Source organism: Haematobia irritans, chromosome 4 (genome assembly GCF_050003625.1).
Source record: "Haematobia irritans isolate KBUSLIRL chromosome 4, ASM5000362v1, whole genome shotgun sequence".
Taxonomy (NCBI): domain Eukaryota; kingdom Metazoa; phylum Arthropoda; class Insecta; order Diptera; family Muscidae; genus Haematobia; species Haematobia irritans.
This window is the reverse complement of record NC_134400.1, coordinates 24,476,016-24,494,637: the sequence shown is the minus strand read 5'-3', so window position 1 is coordinate 24,494,637 and position 18,622 is coordinate 24,476,016. Positions and strand designations below refer to the sequence as shown.

General features: G+C 32.2%; 1 protein-coding gene across 9 annotated transcripts in view; it reads right to left on the bottom strand.

The window, feature by feature from the left end:
• The window catches only part of bru3 (CUGBP Elav-like family member bruno 3), a 1,184,422-nt gene that overhangs the window by 16,445 nt on the left and 1,149,355 nt on the right, over window positions 1–18,622 (bottom strand). For 5 of the 9 annotated variants that reach the window (XM_075304618.1, XM_075304620.1, XM_075304622.1 and 2 more), the window contains 3 exons: window positions 13,598–13,741; window positions 10,074–10,329; window positions 4,479–4,595 (listed from right to left, as the gene is read on the bottom strand). In XM_075304618.1, coding sequence (XP_075160733.1) covers window positions 4,479–4,595; window positions 10,074–10,329; window positions 13,598–13,741 — 517 coding nt within the window. The remainder of the gene's footprint in view (window positions 1–4,478; window positions 4,596–10,073; window positions 10,330–13,597; window positions 13,742–18,622) is intronic. The other 4 variants (XM_075304619.1, XM_075304621.1, XM_075304623.1 and 1 more) reach the window with 1 other exon arrangement.

Sequence of the window (18,622 nt, the reverse complement as noted above, 5' to 3'; positions counted from 1 at the left end):
GGAAAAAAGGTCAACCAAATGAAAATTCGTAGAATTCGACTTTTTTAACATCTTTGCCAAATTGTGGTAAAGTATTCTCTTTGGCTATCCGACTTTTAAACATTTGCCGAAGAGTCTACTTTCTGACTCTCCAACTTTTAAACATTTTGGGGCGCAGATAAACGGGATACTTTCATATATTCATATTCATCGTATTCCTTTTAAATTAAATACAAAAATTATCACCTACCAATACTTTCGGAGATGCCTTAGAAATATTCCCATTTTAATACAAACTACACTTTGCGTCTGTTACCTGATTTTAGTCAATATCAAAAGTAGATTTGAGTTGATTTAAAACCACATCAAGTACCGATTACTCTAGAAGAACGCCTAAAAAAAGGCATTTTTATACCCTCCACCATAGGATGGGGGTATATTAACTTTGTCATTCAGTTTGTAACACATCGAAATATTGCTCTAAGACCCCATAAAGTATATATATTCTGGGTCGTGGTGAAATTCTGAGTCGATCTGAGCATGCCCGTCCGTCCGTCCGTCCGTCTGTTGAAATCACGCTAACTTCCGAACGAAACAAGCTATCGACTTGAAACTTGGCATAAGTAGTTGTTATTGATGTAGGTCGGATGGTATTGTAAATGGGCCATATCGGTCCACTTTTACGTATAGCCCCCATATAAACGGACCCCCAAATTTGGCTTGCGAGGCATCTAAGAGAAGCAAATTTCATCCGATCCGGCTGAAATTTGGTACATGGTGTTAGTATATGGTCTCTAACAACCATGCAAAAATTGGTCCACATCTGTCCATAATTATATATAGCCCCCATATAAACCGATCCCCAGATTTGGCTTGCGAGGCCTCTAAAGAGAAGCAAATTTCATCCGATCCGGCTGAAATTTGGTACATGGTGTTAGTATATGGGCTCTAACAACCATGCAAAAATTGGTCCACATCGGTCCATAATTATATATAGCCCCCATATAAACCGATCCCCCGATTTGGCTTGCGAGGCCTCTAAGAGAAGCAAATTTCATCCGATCCGGCTGAAATTTGGTACATGGTGTGAGTATATGGTCTCTAACAACCATGCAAAAATTGGTCTACATCGGTCAATAATTATATATAGCCCCCATATAAACCGATCACCAAATTTGACCTCCGGAGCCTCTTGGAAGACCAAAATTCATCTGATTCAGTTGAAATTTGGTACGTGGTGTTAATATATGGCCTCAAACTCCCATGCGAAAATTGGTCGATATCGCTCCATAATTATATATAGGCCCCATATGAATCGATTCCCAGATTTGACCTCCAGAGCCCCTTGGAAGAGCAAAATTCTTCCCATTCGGTTGAAATTTGGTATGTGATGTTAGTATATGGTATCCAACAACCATGCGTGAATGGGTTCCTATCGGTCCATAATTAAATATAGCTCCCATATAAACCGATCCCCAGATTTGACTTCCGATGCCTTTTGGAGAAGCAAAATTCATCCGATCTGCTTGAAATTTGGTACGTGGTGGTAGTATATGATATTTAACAACCATGCCATAAGTGGTCCATATCAGTCCATAATCATACATAGCCCCATATAAACCGATCCCGAGATTTGGTTTTGGAGCCTTTTGGAGGAGCAAATTTAATCCGAGTGAGTTGAAATTTGGTACATTGAGCTAGTATATGGTCGTTAACAACCATGCCTAACTAGGTCCATATCGGTCTATAGTTATATATGGCCCTCAGATAAATCGATCTCCAGTCACACAAAAATTGGTCCATATCAAGTTCATAATTGTATATAGCCCCATATAAGCGACCCCCATATTTCAATGCTGGATACCTTGCCACCGGTATCCATGGTGGATGGTACATAAGATTCGGCCTGGCCGAACTTACGGCCGTATATACTTGTTTTTTTTTAATTTTGGCAATTAGGTTTACAATATAATATTCGGAAAATTCGACTTTTTCAAGTTTTAGGGTTTCCGAAATGGGCTATGAAATTTTGGAGTGCAGTTAGACCACATAATTTATGCATTCACATTCATCGTATCCCATTTTAATTGATTACAAAAATAACGCCTAAATATATGCAATCCATTTTGACCAATATCAGATTTGAGTTGATTTAAAACCACATCAAGTGTCGATTACTCAAGAAGAATGCCTATAGATAGGCAATTATTTTTTTTATTTTGGCAATTAGGTTTACAATATAATATTCGGAAAATTCCACTTATTGTGTTTTAGGCTTTCCGAAATGTGCTATAAAATTTTGGGGTATAGTTCGACCACATAATTTATACATTCACATTCATTATATCCCTTATTCATTAATTAAAAAAATAACACCTAAATATATGCAATAAACGCAGCTTGGCATCTTCCGATGGAATGAAGAGAAAAGTCGACTTCTCGATATTTAAAGTTTTCAAAATTTGGAATATTCAACTTTTTCTCCGGTTTTTAAAAAATGTGGGATGCAGATAAACTGGATAATTTTTGGAATTTACAGTCACCGTATCCTATAGAATTAGGACAATTGATTAGTCGAAAAATTGCCGAAATATATGCAGTTATTTTTTTTTGTAATTTTGGCAATCAGGCAATAAAATGAAGAGATAGGTTAAGTTAATGAAAATTCGCAAAGGCCGATTTTTTGAGGTTTTCAACAAGTTAGAATAATCTTTTAAAAAGTGTGGAGTGTAGATAAACTAGATAATTTGTGATTTTATTATTCACTGTATCATGTAGAATTAGACCAATTGAATAGTCGAAAAACGCCTGAAGATATGCAATTATTTTATTATTGTTTTTTTTTTTTTTTTAATTTTGGAAATCAGGTTAACATCTTGCGATAAAATGAAGAGAAAGGTCAAGGTCAAGGCGGATAATTTTATACATTAAAATTCTTCGTATTCTTTTTAAAGTAATTTAAAAAAATCCTCGCCTACACATTCTCTCAGAATTACCTTAGAAATATTTATATTATTTTACATGATAGTTGTTAATATCAGAAGTCGATTAAAGGCTCACTAACCCCTAAAGATATACAATAATTTTATTGTTATTTTTTTTTAATTTTGGCATTTAATTATTTTTTTTTTTAGTTTTAATTTTTGATGCTTTTTCGTTCAACGCCTATTTAGTTGATATAATAAAAAACCTAAAACAACGATTAGTCTTAGTTGAAGATTACACAAAGTCACCTTAGACCCACTGATAAGTAAAAAAAAACGCCTAAAGATATGCCATAATTTTATTGGATTTTTTTTAATAAGTCAATTAGGTTTACAATTCGATGAAATGTAGATATAGGTCAAGTTAATATATATTCGGGAAAATTCTACCTTCATATACTCTCAGAGTATCCTTAGAAATATTTGTATAATTTTATACTCGACTTTTTGTCAATTATCCGATTTTGGCTAATATCAAAAGTCGATTTGAGCAGATATAAAAACATCAAATATTCATTAATGATAGTTATACTGTAGATTATAAAAAAATGCCTAAAGATATGCAATTATTTTTTGAACTTTTTTTTTTAAAGTTTGCCAATCAGATTTGCAAAGAGCTTGCGTCGATGAAAGCAAGAGAAATGGCAGATAACTGAATTCTTCCAAATCGAAATATATTTTTAATTAAATTATTTAAATCTATTATTTTATTTATTTAATTAAATTGAATTATGAAATTATTATATTAATTGATTTAAATTATTAAATGGTTCTATAGAAGATTTTTATAAATCTATACAAAAAATTGCCTTTGTCCACTTTAAAACTTAACCACAATGAATTATTTCAAGTCTCGATTAATTGTTTTTATTTTTTTAATTTTTATTATTAGTTCACCAAACTTTTTAATAATTCTCTCTTTGTTTATTTTTTTTTTGCTTTGTACTAAGAATTAATATTTATGGCATGACACAACAATTATAATATAGCGAAATAATGACAACCAAACCGAAAACAAAAAGTTATAATATTTATTTATATTTAATGGTTAATGTGGGTGACATTTTATCCTCAAAATATTAATTAGTTTGGTTTTTTGTTTGTTTTCAACACTGAATTCTTTAAAAAAGAAAAACAGAAAAAAAACAAAAAAAATATATATATTTTAATTGTAATAACGTCCAACACCATTATTAAGAGTAATAGCTGAGAAAAACGAAACAATTTACAACATCGATTAAATACAAACGAGAAAATCATAAATAAACAAAACTATTTAAAAAGAACAAGAACTTAATAAATCAATAATCGAAAAGTAAAACGAGGAGAAATTCAAATTTTCTGTTTTATATTTTTGCATTGGTAGAGACTATATGAATGATGATTGTCTAGAGAACTTAAGGATCATTCTATGCAATTTGTTATTTTTTTGTTATGAAACAAAGTTTTCTGAACTAAAATATTAGATTTGCTGTGGAAATATAAAATGAATTTTGTGTTAAAAATGCCACTTACCAACTCCAGGGAATGGTGGCATGCCAGTGGCAAAGGCATGTTGTAGTGCTGCTGCTTCGCCATTTTGCAGGCCTTGGGGTGGTATGGTTAAGTGTAAAGGTGCTGAAAGGTACAATTCTATTAATGAAAATTTGTAATAAATAGTATCGTGAAAAGATTCAAATTTTGCTTAAAAACTAAGTGTTCTACATATATTATTTATTGCATTTTAAATCGTATTAAACTATTAAACTAAATGAAACCATTTGATAAACTTTAAAATTTTTTAATGAAACTTTTTCAATTTATATTACAATTTATGTGAATATTTCTGTTAGAAATTAAATTAAATGAAAAAATCCCGTTTTTATATTTTATAATAGATATGTTCCCAAAAATCCTCAAGTGGAATTTTGTAACGATTCAAAAAAAAAAAAAACTAAAAATATAAGTAAAACTAAAATTTGGAGTCAATGAAAAAAGTTTCATGTGTTCTAAAAAGGTTTCAGTTGGTTTGAAAACGAATTCCTTCGTGTTTGAAAAAGAAAATATCATTTCATCACAATGGACTGAATAGTCTAAGTGAGCCTGAATATTAATCGGGCTGCCACTGTAACCTAACCTTCATCTGCAAAAGGCTACATTTGTTTTGAAAAGGGTTGCATTGGTTTAGAAAAGGTTTCATTATATTTGAAAAGTGTAATTTTTTTAAATGGTTTCATTTGTTTTAAAAAAAATTTAAAGGTTTCATTTGGCTTGAAATTGATTGCATTTGAGGTGAAAATGTTGCATTGATTGTAAAAAAATAAAAACAAAAACTAAAATTCAAGTCCATGAAACAAAGTTTCATTTGTCATAAAATAGTTTCAGTTAGTTTGAAAAATGTTTCTTCTGTTTCGAAAAAATATCATTTCATTTGCAAAAAGTTATATTTGTTTTGAAAAAGGCTTCATTTTACTCCGAAAAGCTTTGAGTGTAATTTTATATAAAAAATAAAAAAAAAATAAAAAAATAATCATTTGTTTTGCAAAAAAAAAAAAAATTAAAGACTTTATTTGGCTTCAAAAATGATACATTTGAAGTGAAAATCTTCCACTGATTGTACAAAATTTAATTAAACTAAAATTTGAAGTCATTGCAAGAAAAAAATCTCCTACAAATGCTTCAGTTTGTTTGAAAAAGCTTTCTTTTGTTTAGAAAAAATATCATTTGCAAAAGGCTACATTTTTTTGAAATAGATTTTTTTTTTTTGAAAATTCAGTTTTCCATCAATAGACTTTTTGTCAAAGATTTTATCTAAGTAAACTTTTGTAATATTAAAACACAATTATTTGAATTTTAGAGACAAAAAATTCGGAAATAAATTTTTCGATTAATTGAAAAAGGCTAAAAATCTAGGTCGACTTTCCATTCTTTATTTTTTATAATCGAGTAAAATCGACTAATTGGAAGTAAACACAGAAAACAAAACTCATTGAAGTAGGCACAAAAAAGTAGAAAATCAGTTTTTCGATTAACTGACAAAAATTCGGTGTTTCGAATAATCGTTTTTTTTTTTTGGGTCAAAAATTCCAATGCGACTCCAAGTTCAATGAGTTTTTTTTTTGGAAAATCGAATCAAATCTATTAAGCGACAATTAAAACCATTTTTTTTTTATTTGAATTAGGGATAAAAGGTCAAAAAATTATTTCTCTATCAAGCGAAAGTCGATTTTCATTTATTTTTTGTAATCGAGAAAAATCGAATAATTGAAAGTAATTGTAGACAACAAAACCGATTTTGATTTAAAATTTTTCCATATTTTAAATCGAAATCGGTCTTGTTTTCTGCGATTACAAGATTGCAAGTCGAAAATCGATTTTTCTAATAATCGTTTTTTTTTTTCTTCTAAAAGTCCAATGCGAGTCCAAGTTCAATGATTTTTTTTATTGAAAATCGAATCAAAACGATTAATCGACAATTAAAACCATTTATTTTGATTTGAATTAGGGATAAAAGCATATTTTTCTTTAATCGAAAGTCGACATTTAATTTTTTTTTTGTAATCGAGTAAAATCGAATAATTGAAAGTAATCGTAGAAAATAAAAAACAGATTTCGATTTAATTTTTGTCCCTATTTGAAATCGAAATCGGTCTTTCTGCGATTACAAGATCGCAAATCAATTTTTCGAACAATCGTTTTTTTTTTTTTGCAAAAAGTCCAATGTGGTGGCTCCAAGTTCAATGACTTTTCATTTTAGAAAATCGAATCAAATCGACTAATTGACAGTTAAAATCATATATTTATACCCTGCTGCACACTGTGGAACAGGGTATTATAAGTTTGTGCATATGTTTGCAACACCCAGAAGGAGACGAAATAGACACATGGTGTCTTTGGCAAAAATGCTCAGGGTGGGCTCCTGTGTCGATATAGCTATGTCCGTCTGTCCGTGAACACATTTTTGTAATCAAAGTCTAGGTCGCAGTTTTAGGCCAATCGACTTCAAATTTGTCACAAGTATGTGTTTTGGCTCAGAATAGATCCCTATTGATTTTGGAATAAATCGGTTCAGATTTAGATATAGCTCCCATATATATATTTCGCCCGATATGGACTTATATGGCCCCAGAAGCCAGAGTTTTACCCTAATTTACTTAAAATTTTGCACAAGAAGAACAATTAGTACTATAGTCAAGTGTGCCAAATTTTATTGAAATCGGTTCAGATTTAGATATAGCTCCCATATATATCTTTCGCCCGATATGGACTAATACGGTCCCAGAAGCCAGAGTTTTACCCCAATTCGGTTGAAATTTTGCACAGGGAGTAGAATTAGCATTGTAGCTATGCGTGCAAAATTTGGTTGAAATCGGTTCAGATTTAGATATAGCTCCAATATATAGCTTTCGGCCGATTTACACTCATATGACCACAGAGGTCAATTTTGTGGTCCGATTTAGTTGAAATTTTGCACAGGGAGTAGAATTAGCATTATAGCCATGCGTGCCAAATTTGGTTGAAATCGGTTCAGATTTAGATATATCTCCCATATATAGCTTTCGCCCGATTTACACTCATATGACCACAGAGGTCAATTTTTTGGTCCGATTTAGTTGAAATTTTGCACAGGGAGTAGAATTAGCATTATAGCTATGCGTGCCAAATTTGGTTGAAATCGGTTCAGATTTAGATATATCTCCCATATATAGCTTTCGCCCGATTTACACTCATATGACCACAGAGGCCAATTTTTAACTCCGATTTAGTTGAAATTTTGCACTGGGAGTAGAATTAGCATTGTTGCTATGCGTGCCAAATTTGATTGAAATCGGTTCAGATTTAGATATAGCTCCCATATATAGCTTTCGCCCGATTTACACTCATATGACCACAGAGGCCAATTTTTAACTCCGATTTAGTTGAAATTTTGCACAGGGAGTAGAATTAGCATTATAGCTATGCGTGCCAAATTTGGTTGAAATCGGTTCAGATTTAGATATAGCTCCTATATATATGTTTTTCTGATTTCGACAAAAATGGTCAAAATACCAACATTTTCCTTGTAAAATCGCCACTGCTTAGTCGAAAAGTTGTAAAAATGACTCTAATTTTCCTAAACTTCTAATACATATATATCGAGCGATAAATCGTAAATAAACTTTTTCGAAGTTTCCTTAAAATTGCTTCAGATTTAAACGTTTCCCATATTTTTTTACTAACATTGTGTTCCACCCTTGTGCATTAGCCGACTTAAATTTTGAGTCTATAGATTTTGTAGAAGTCTATCAAATTCTTCCAGATCGAGTGATATTTAAATGTATGTATTTGGGACAAACCTTTATATATAGCCCCCAACACTTTTGACGGATGTGATATGGTATCGAAAATGTAGATCCACAAAGTGGTGCAGGGTATAATATAGTCGGCCCCGCCCGACTTTAGACTTTCCTTACTTGTTTGATTTGAATTAGGGATAAAAGGTAGAAAATTTATTTTTCCATTAATCGAAAGTCGATTTTCATTTATTTTTTGTAATCAAGTAAAATCGAATAATTGAAAGTATTCGCAGAAAACAAACCCGATTTCGATTTAAAAACGGGACGAACAAGTCGAAAATCGATTTTTCGAATAATTGTTTTTGTTTTTTTTTTTCAAAAAGTCCAATGCGGCTTCAACTTCAATGTTTTCTTATTTATTTTGATTTAAAGTGGGGCTAAAAAAGTCTAGATTAATCTAGTCTAGATTACTTTTGCGTTTATCAAATGTCGAATTTCGATTTTTTATTAAAAATCCGAGTCAATTTTTGTAATCTTCAAATGCAGCAATTTTTATCGATTAATCGTCAAATAAAAATAAATATTTTCATTTAACTTAGGGACATAAAAGTCGACTTTCGGCGAGCTGAAAATAAAATTCATGTAAGTTACCACAGGGGAGCCACCGTGGTGCAATGGTTAGCATGCCCGCCTTGCATACACAAGGTCGTGGGTTCGATTCCTGCTTCGACCGAACACCAAAAAGTTTTTCAGCGGTGGATTATCCCACCTCAGTAATGCTGGTGACATTTCTGAGGGTTTCAAAGCTTCTCTAAGTGGTTTCACTGCAATGTGGAACGCCGTTCGGACTCGGCTATAAAAATTAGGTCCCTTGTCATTGAGCTTAACATGGAATCGGGCAGCACTCAGTGATAAGATAGAAGTTCACCAATGTGGTATCACAATGGACTGAATAGTCTAAGTGAGACTGATACATCGGGCTGCCACCTAACCTAACCTAACCTAACCATACACAAGGTCGTGGGTTCGATTCCTGCTTCGACCGAACACCAAAAAGTTTTTCAGCGGTGTATTATCCCATCTCAGTAATGCTGGTGACATTTCTAAGGGTTTCAAAGCTTCTCTAAGTGGTTTCACTGCAATGTGGAACGCCGTTCGGACTCGGCTATAAAAAGGAGGTCCCTTGTCATTGAGCTTAACATGGAATCGGGCAGCACTCAGTGATAAGGGAGAAGTTCACCAATGTGGTATCACAATGGACTGAATAGTCTAAGTGAGACTGATACATCGGGCTGCCACCTAACCTAACGCAGGGGACAAAAAAATCGAACATCAATTTTTCGATTAATCGACAAAAAAGTCCGAGTTGACTTTCGTAATCTTCAAATTCAGCATATTTTTATTTTTGATTTGAATTACGAATAAAAAAAGTAGAAAATCGCTTGTTCGATAAATCGAAAAAAGTCGAAAAACCCAACATACTTTTTATTTTTCTTATTTATTTTTCGTCGAGTGATAGAAAAATAGTCGAAAAGTTTAAGTCAAACATCAGTTCTTCGAATTGATGGAGAGAAAATTTCCAAGTTGAGTTTTGTTATTTCTAAATTCAGCAATTTTTATTTTTGGGAATCGAGTCACACCGATTAATCACCAGATAAAATAAAATAATTTAATTTAAATTAGGGATAAAAAAGTGTCCATATTTTTTCCAAAATTTCAAAATGTCTTCACACTTTTCACATGTTTCCCTGTATTTATACTCTACAATTTTTAAAAATTTTCAGTCACCCTTCTTAAAAATCCCATGTCTTATTGGATGCAATAAAAATGTTTTAAAAAAGAAAAAAATACTTACGTCCTGGATATGGGGTTTGTGGTGGCATTCCATTTGTAAACACACCATCTGCGGCCGCTGCTGCGGCAGCAGCACTGCCAGGTTGGCCATTGGGCGTTTGGGCACCCATTTGGAAATTGGGCATGGTCGGTGAAGGTAATGAGGGCTGACCAGCACCATTTATGCCCGGAGGTATTTGAGTGGCCAATGCAGTCATGGGATTTATATACGAACCAGGGGCTGTGGCCGCGGCAGCCATTAAAGCAGCTTGTTGTTGCTATACAAAAAAGAAAAGAAGAAAAAATGTAATATTTTCCAATATACCAAAAAAAAAAAAGACGAAATGTAAAAATTATTATATGCCCTGAGCAGCTGTACAAGTAGTAAACCTTATTAAAAATATGCTGGAAGAGAAAATTTATTGAACCAAGTTAATAATAAATGAAAGGTAGTGGTCATGCCAGAAAGCAAGGTAATTACGGACTTTATGGAAATATAAAAGGCAAGAAAAAAAAGCCAGAACAAAATGAACGAAATGAGTGTATAACCATAAGAACTTTATATTGTCTGTTTTGGCCTACGGTCCTGATCTCTCTACTGAGGTTGAAACCAATTAAAAATTATGTTCTCTGTTGTGAGTTATAACCTTTCACTTTGACTTGCTGCTTCTCATTAATTTCTTTTTGGCAAGAAAAAAATCAACGTGAAGAATATCTGATAATATTGAGTTTGTATGGAGAAAAGAGGGTGTAGTAATTAAAGAAAACAATTTTACGAATCAATTATTTCGATGTACGTTGTTGTTTATTTCAAGATTTTATTTTATCTTATCAAGAGATGGTTTCTTATTTTCTTATTAAATAATAATATAAAATGTAAAGCATACTTTGGGGGCTCAAAGTAAATGGATGTATTTTAAATTTCTTTAAAGATAATTTTCGAATTCGAAGCAAGAAATAGTTCTTTGAGAAAGAAGCCGTATAAAAATAATGGATTTTTTAATTCAATAAAAAGAAGTTTTTGTTAGTTATATTGTGTGCCCTCCTATAAGTATGCTTTAGTTGTTGCTGTAATTATAACAAGTATATACGGCCGTAAGTTCGGCCAGGCCGAATCTTATGTACCCTCCACCATGGGTTGCGTAGAAACTTCTACGAAAGACTGTCATCCACAATCGAATTACTTGGGTTGTGGTATCTTAAAACTTCTTAACATCGTTTTCTAAATTCTGAGTTAGTCCATACGTGGTATATATATCAGACAAAAAAGTTATGTATAGTTAAGTCTACAAATAATTAGAATAGATATGGACTTTTTGCACGGTACGTAGAGAGCCAGAATTGAAATACGGGGATCGCTTATATGGGGGCTATATAGAATTATGCATTTGATATGGACCAATTTTTGTGTGATTGGGGATCGATTTATCTGAGGGCTATATATAACTATAGACCGATATGGACCTAGTTAGGCATGGTTGTTAACGACCATATACTAGCACTATGTACCAAATTTCAACTCACTCGGATGAAATTCGCTCCTCCAAGAGGCTCCAAAACCAAATCTCGGGATCGGTTTATATGGGTGCTACATATGACTATGGACTGATATGGACCACTTTTGGCATGGTTGTTAAATATCATATATCGGATGAATTTTGCTCTTCCAAGGGGCACCGGAGGTCAAATCTGGTGATCGGTTTATATGGGGGCTATATATAATTATGGACCGATGTGGACCAATTTTTGCATGGGTAGTTGAGACCATATACTAACACCACGTACCAAAATTCAACTGAATCAGATGAATTTTGGTCTTCCAATGGGCTCCGGAGGTCAAATCTGGTGATCGGTTTATATCGGGGCTATATATAATTATGGACCGATGTGGATCAATTTTTGCATGGTTGTTAGAGACCATATACTCACACCATGTACCAAATTTCAGCCGGATCGGATGAAATTTGCTTCTCGTAGAGTCTCCACAAGCCAAATCGGGGGATCGGTTTATATGGGGGCTATATATAATTATGGACCGATGTGGACCACTTTTTGCATGGTTGTTAGATATCATATGCTGACACTATGTACCAAATTTCAGCCGGATCGAATGAAATTTGTTTCTCTTAGAGGGTCTGCAAGCCAAACGGGGGGATCGGTTTATATGGGTCCTATATATAATTATGAACCGATGTGGACCAATTTTTGCATGGTTGTTAGAGACCATACACTAACACCATGTACAAAATTTCAGCCGGATCGAATGAAATTTGCTTCTATTAGAGGATCGGCAAGCCAAATTTGGGGGTCCGTTTATATGGGGGCTATACGTAAAAGTGGACCGATATGGCCGATTTTCAATACCATCCGACCTACATCAATAACAACTACTTGTGCCAAGTTTCAAGTCGATAGCTTATTTCGTTCGGAAGTTAGCGTGATTTCAACAGACGGACGGACGGACATGCTCAGATCGACTCAGAATTTCACCACGACCCAGAATATATATATTTTATGGGGTCTTAGAGCAATATTTCGATGTGTTACAAACGGAATGACAAAGTTAATATACCCCCATCCTATGGTGGAGGGTATAATTAATATTTTGATTGACATTGAGAATTATTTTAATTTTTGTTAAAAAATCTAATGACTATGAATGACTATAATTTTTATGAAACGGTGTTCGTTTTAATTGTTTTTGGGATCTTTCGTCTTAAATTTATTAAAAAATGTTGCCTATTTTAAGGATGTTTCTTTTTATTAAAAATTTATGAATTTGGTTATGCACAATTCAATATAAATTAATAGCATCATATAGGTTCACACAAATCTTATTTTATACACTCCTTTAAGTATGCTTCCATAAATTTTATGTAAACGAAAGAAAGTTACAATTGCAGTAAATTATAAGGAAATGAATGACTATAATTTTTATGAAACTGTGTTTGTTTAATTGTTTTTGGAATTTTTCGTTTTAAATTTATTAAAAATTGTTGCCTATTTTAAGGATATTTTTTTATACATTGAGAATTATTTCATTTTCTATTAACGATTCTAATGACTATGAATTTGGTTATGCATAGTTCAATATAATTTAATAGCTCGTATAGGTTCAGATAAATCATATTGTCTACATATTGTCCTTTAAGTATGTTTCAATAAATTTTATGAGAAAAAGCTATAATTAAACTATTTTAGAAATTTGCAAAATTATTTTTTGCTAAGTAATATACAAAAAGAAGTTGAAATCGCAGTAAACTATCTGGAACTTTTGATCGACAAATTTTTATCTGCCATTTGGATAATTTTTAACATAATTTGGTTTCGTTTTTTTTTTCATTTAATTTTAATTTTTAATTAACTGCACTTTGCTTCAATATGAAAAAAAACATCTATTGCCCTTATTTATAAATTTGTGTTAAGTTTTTTAGTTATTGCTTTCTACTGTTTATTTATCTGCCCATCCAATTACCCTTATCTAGAAGATTTGTTATTTTGTCTAATAGAACTTTTCAATTGTTTCTATGGAAATTGTATATTTACCTGCGCATATGCTCCATATGGACCAAATTGATTAAAGACAAATGGATTAAGTAGATTCATATGACCGGCCATTTGTTGCATGCGCCGTATTTGCCTTTCTTTTTCGGTATCAGCAAACTTAACTACCAGACTAGAGGAAGCACCCTGTAAGGAGAAAACAAAATAAATAAAAGAGAATTAATTAAATTCATTGAAGTATACAGAAATATGATATTTTAAAAAATTATTAATGGAAGTAAGTTTTTTTTTTTCAAAAGTATCTTCATTTTATTTGTAGCTGAAGCTGACATCTAAAAGTAAGATTTTCTCTTTTTTAATTTTTTTGGTATACCCTAAAATTATGCAATATGTTATATTAATATTGATTGCAGATATTTCTTGTTTTTTTTTTTTTAATTTTAAGAATTTAAGCATTTTTTTTTTAAATTTATTTATTTGGAATAAAGCATACTAAAATAAAATTTGGACAAAATTTTCTATAGAAATAAAATATTGAAAAAATTTCCTATAGAAATAAAATTTTGAAAAAATTTTATATAGAAAAAAAAAATTAACAAAATTTTTAAATTTTAAGAATTTTTGCATTTTTTTAATTTGTTTATTTGAAATACGTAAAGCCTACTTTTTTGCTATATTTTACATCTAAAAGTTTCATTTTCATTCATTTTAATTTTTTTCTTTTCATACTACGCAAGTTATGTGTATGATTTTTTATACCCTCCACCATAGGATGGGGGGTATATTAACTTTGTCATTCCGTTTGTAACACATCGAAATATTGCTCTAAGACCCCATAAAGTATATATATTCTGGGTCGTGGTGAAATTCTGAGTCGATCTGAGCATGTCCGTCCGTCCGTCCGTCCGTCCGTTAGTCCGTCTGTTGAAATCACGCTAACTTCCGAACGAAACAAGCTATCGACTTGAAACTTGGCACAAGTAGTTGTCATTGATGTAGGTCGGATGGTATTGCAAATGGGCCATATCGGTCCACTTTTACGTATAGCCCCCATATAAACGTACCCCCAAATTTGGCTTGCGAGGCCTATAAGTACATGGTGTTAGTATATGGTCTCTAACAACCATGCATAAATTGGTCCACATCGGTCCATAATTATATATAGCCCCCATATAAACCGATCCCCCGATTTAGCTTGCGAGGCCTCTAAGAGAAGCAAATTTCATCCGATCCGGCTGAAGTTTGGTACATGGTGTTAGTATATGGTAACAACCATGCAAAAATTGCTCCACATCGGTCCATAATTATATATAGCCCCCATATAAACCGATCTCCCGATTTGGATTGCGAGGCCTCTAAGACAAGCAAATTTCATCCGATCCATGTGAAATTTGGTACATGGTGTTAGTATATGGTCTGTAACAACCATGCAAAAATTGCTCCACATCGGTCCATAATTATATATAGCCCCCATATAAACCGATCTCCCGATTTGGATTGCGAGGCCGCTAAAAGAAGCAAATTTCATCCGATCCGGCTGAAATTTGGTACATGGTGTTAGTACATGGTCTCTAACAATTATGCAAATCCACATCGGTCCATAATTATATATAGCCTCCATATAAACCGATCACCAGATTTGACCCCCAGAGCCTCTTGGAAGACCAAAATTCATCTTATTCAGTTGAAATTTTGTACGTGGTGTTAATATATGGCCTCAAACTCCCATGCAAAAATTGGTCGATATCGGTCCATTATTATATATAGGCCCCATATAAACCGATCCCCAGATTTGACCTCCAGAGCCCCTTGGAAGAGCAAAATTCTTCCCATTCGGTTGAAATTTGGTACGTGATGTTAGTATATGGTATCCAACAACCATCCAGGAATTGGTTCCTATCAGTCCATAATTATTTATAGCTCCCATATAAACCGATACCCAGATTTGACCTCCGGTGCCTTTTGGAGAAGTAAAATTCATCCGATCTGCTTGAAATTTGGTACGTGGTGGAAGTATATGATATTTAACAACCATGCCAAAAGTGGTCCATATCAGTCCATAATCATACATAGCCTCATATAAACCGATCCCGAGATTTGGAGCTCTTGGAGGAGCAAATTTCATCCGAGTGAGTTGAAATTTGGTACATTGTGCAGTATATGGTCGTTAACAACTATGCCTAACTAGGTCCATATCGGTCTATAGTTATATATGGCCCTCAGATAAATCGATCCCCAATCACACAAAAATTGGTCCATATCATGTTCATAATTGTATATAGCCCCCATATAAGCGACCCCCATATTTCAATTCTGGCTCTACGTACCGTGCAAAAAGTCCATATCGATTCGTAATTATTTGTAGTCTTAACTATACATAACTTTTTTGTCTAATATATACCACGTATGGACTAACTCACAATTTAGAAAACGATGTTAAGAAGTTTTAAGATACCACAACCAGAGTAATTCGATTGTGGATGATAGTCTTTCGTAGAAGTTTCTACGCAATCCATGGTGGAGGGTACATAAGATTCGGCCTGGCCGAACTTACGGCAGTATATACTTGTTTTTCATAAATCGGCTTAGGTTCTATTACATACAGATTTTTTTGTCATTGTTTTTATTGAGTTTTTGTTTTCTTCTTTTAATTTCTCCCAACCTGCATTTGTTTGTTACCTGCTGTATTATATAATTGTGTGTGTTTGTGTAATGTTTGATATTCGAGAACTAATTAGTGATGCTTCTTATTATTGCTATAGATAGTAGGTGGCTTGTATATCTACTTCTATAATTTGGTATATTCTGGCATTGTGTTATACAATGCTCTTGTTTTGTAATCCGATTATGTTGGTTTTTATTTTGCTGTTATTATTTAAGGATATTTTATTGTTGTTGTTCCCCGTGTGCTGAACTCCCTTGTTATTGAATCAGAGTGGTCCAGAGTCCTTGTCCCATACGTATGGTATGTAGGTGTGGAGCTATGTGTGTATTGTGTATGGGATGTTTGTATGTGATATGTCGAGTATGTCGATATTGAGTATTGTCGAGTGTGTTGAGTATTTGGAGAGTTTTAATGTCAATCATCATCAACGTCATTGTCATTTGATCAACGTCATTGTCATTTGATGATGATGATGACGATGATTAAAATAACAAAAGCTTTAGAGTTTTCCAAGTACCAACATTCATTCAACCTCCATAGCCAGTCATAGTATATTCATTTCAGCCAACCTCTGGCCCCCTCTTTGGTTGTCAGTAACAACAGAATCGTCTTTATTGTTTTGTTATCTATTGTTTGGACTTTTGATATACGCATATGTGTACATATATGTATGTATGTATGTATATATAGAAATTTAATTAGCATAATAATGTTTATATAAAATACAATAAAATAAAACCTATAAATATATACATATACATATACACATTGCTATAGTAGTATGTTTATGTATAAATCTGTTTATGTGACAACTGTATATGTGACATTCATTGATTAAAAGGAAAAGATTGGCAAAATAATAAAAAAATATTCTTTGTACTTCAATAACGAAGTAATTTTTAATAAATTGATAAGATCTATCATCCATGAGAAGTACAAAAAGTGAAACATAATTAATCCAATAAAAAACTTATTGATTTAATTAAAAAAATTGTAAAAAGTTTAAATTTGTATACACACAAAAACCCATGCCTTTTGTTTCAGTAATTATACCCTGCTCCACTCTGTAGAACAGGGTATTATAAGTTATTTTTAATTAAATTTCTGCTCCTTTTCAATTAAGTATAATTTTTAATTAAACAATCAAGGAATTAATACCACTAGTTACCGACGAGAATTAACCCTCGGACAGACACATGAGTCTGGCCAGACCTTTTTCGATTCTAATTGTAATTAAAATACATTTATAATATAGCTAGAGACTTGAAACTTCAGGTACCCTCCTAAAATTTTATTACCTATCGATGTGTGAAAAAATCAGGAGGGAAAATACGACACTAATAATGTAATAATATCAACAAAATAGCATATTTTCCATATAAATACATTAAAATACATAGTAGGTCTGGCCAGGCCTCATGTGTTACGAATGTGACTAACGAAACATGTGTATGACGGAGGGTAAAAAATAACAATTTTTCCAATAAAAACGTAATCGTTTATGATTAGAAAATTAATGAATGCAATTCCAAAGGGAATTAATTCAATTAATTTAGGCTTAGACGAAAATTGTTTTTATATTTAATTGCAAAATTATTTGATATAATTAAATCTTATTTGATGTTGTTGCAATCAACAAAAAAAATGAATTGATCCAACAAAGAAAAAAATATAACCAAAATATTTCCAATTCAAAAATGAAAATGAAAAACAAGTATATACGGCCGTAAGTTCGCCCAGGCCGAATCTTATGTACCCTCCACCATGGAGTGCATAGAAACTTGTACTAAAGACAGTCATCCACAATCCAATTACTTGGGTTGCGGTAACACTTGCCGATGGCAAGGCATCTTAATACTTCTTAGCACCGTCTTCTCAATTGTAAGTTAGTCCATACGGGGTGTATATAAAATTAAAAAAGGCCGATTAAATACGTAAATAATTCAGTTTGACAAAATTTTCTAAAGAAATAAAATTTTGACAAAGTTTTCTATAGAAATAAAATTTTGACAACATTTTCTATAGAAATAAAATTTTGACAAAATTTTCTATAGAAATAAAATTTTGACAAAATTTTCTATAGAAATAAAATTTTGACAACATTTTCTATAGCAATAAAATTTTGACAAAATTTTGTATAGAAATAAAATTTGGAAAATTTTCTATAGAAATAAAATGTTGACAAAATTTTGTATAGAAATAAAATGTTGACAAAATTTTGTATAGTAATAACATTTTGACAAACTTTTCTATAATAATAAAATTTTGACAAAATTTTCTATAGTAATAAAATGTTGACAAAATTTTTTATAGAAATAAAATTTTGGTACATTATTTTTGGGGATCGGCTATATATAACTATAGACCGATATGGAACAATTTTGACATGGTTGTTAGCGGTC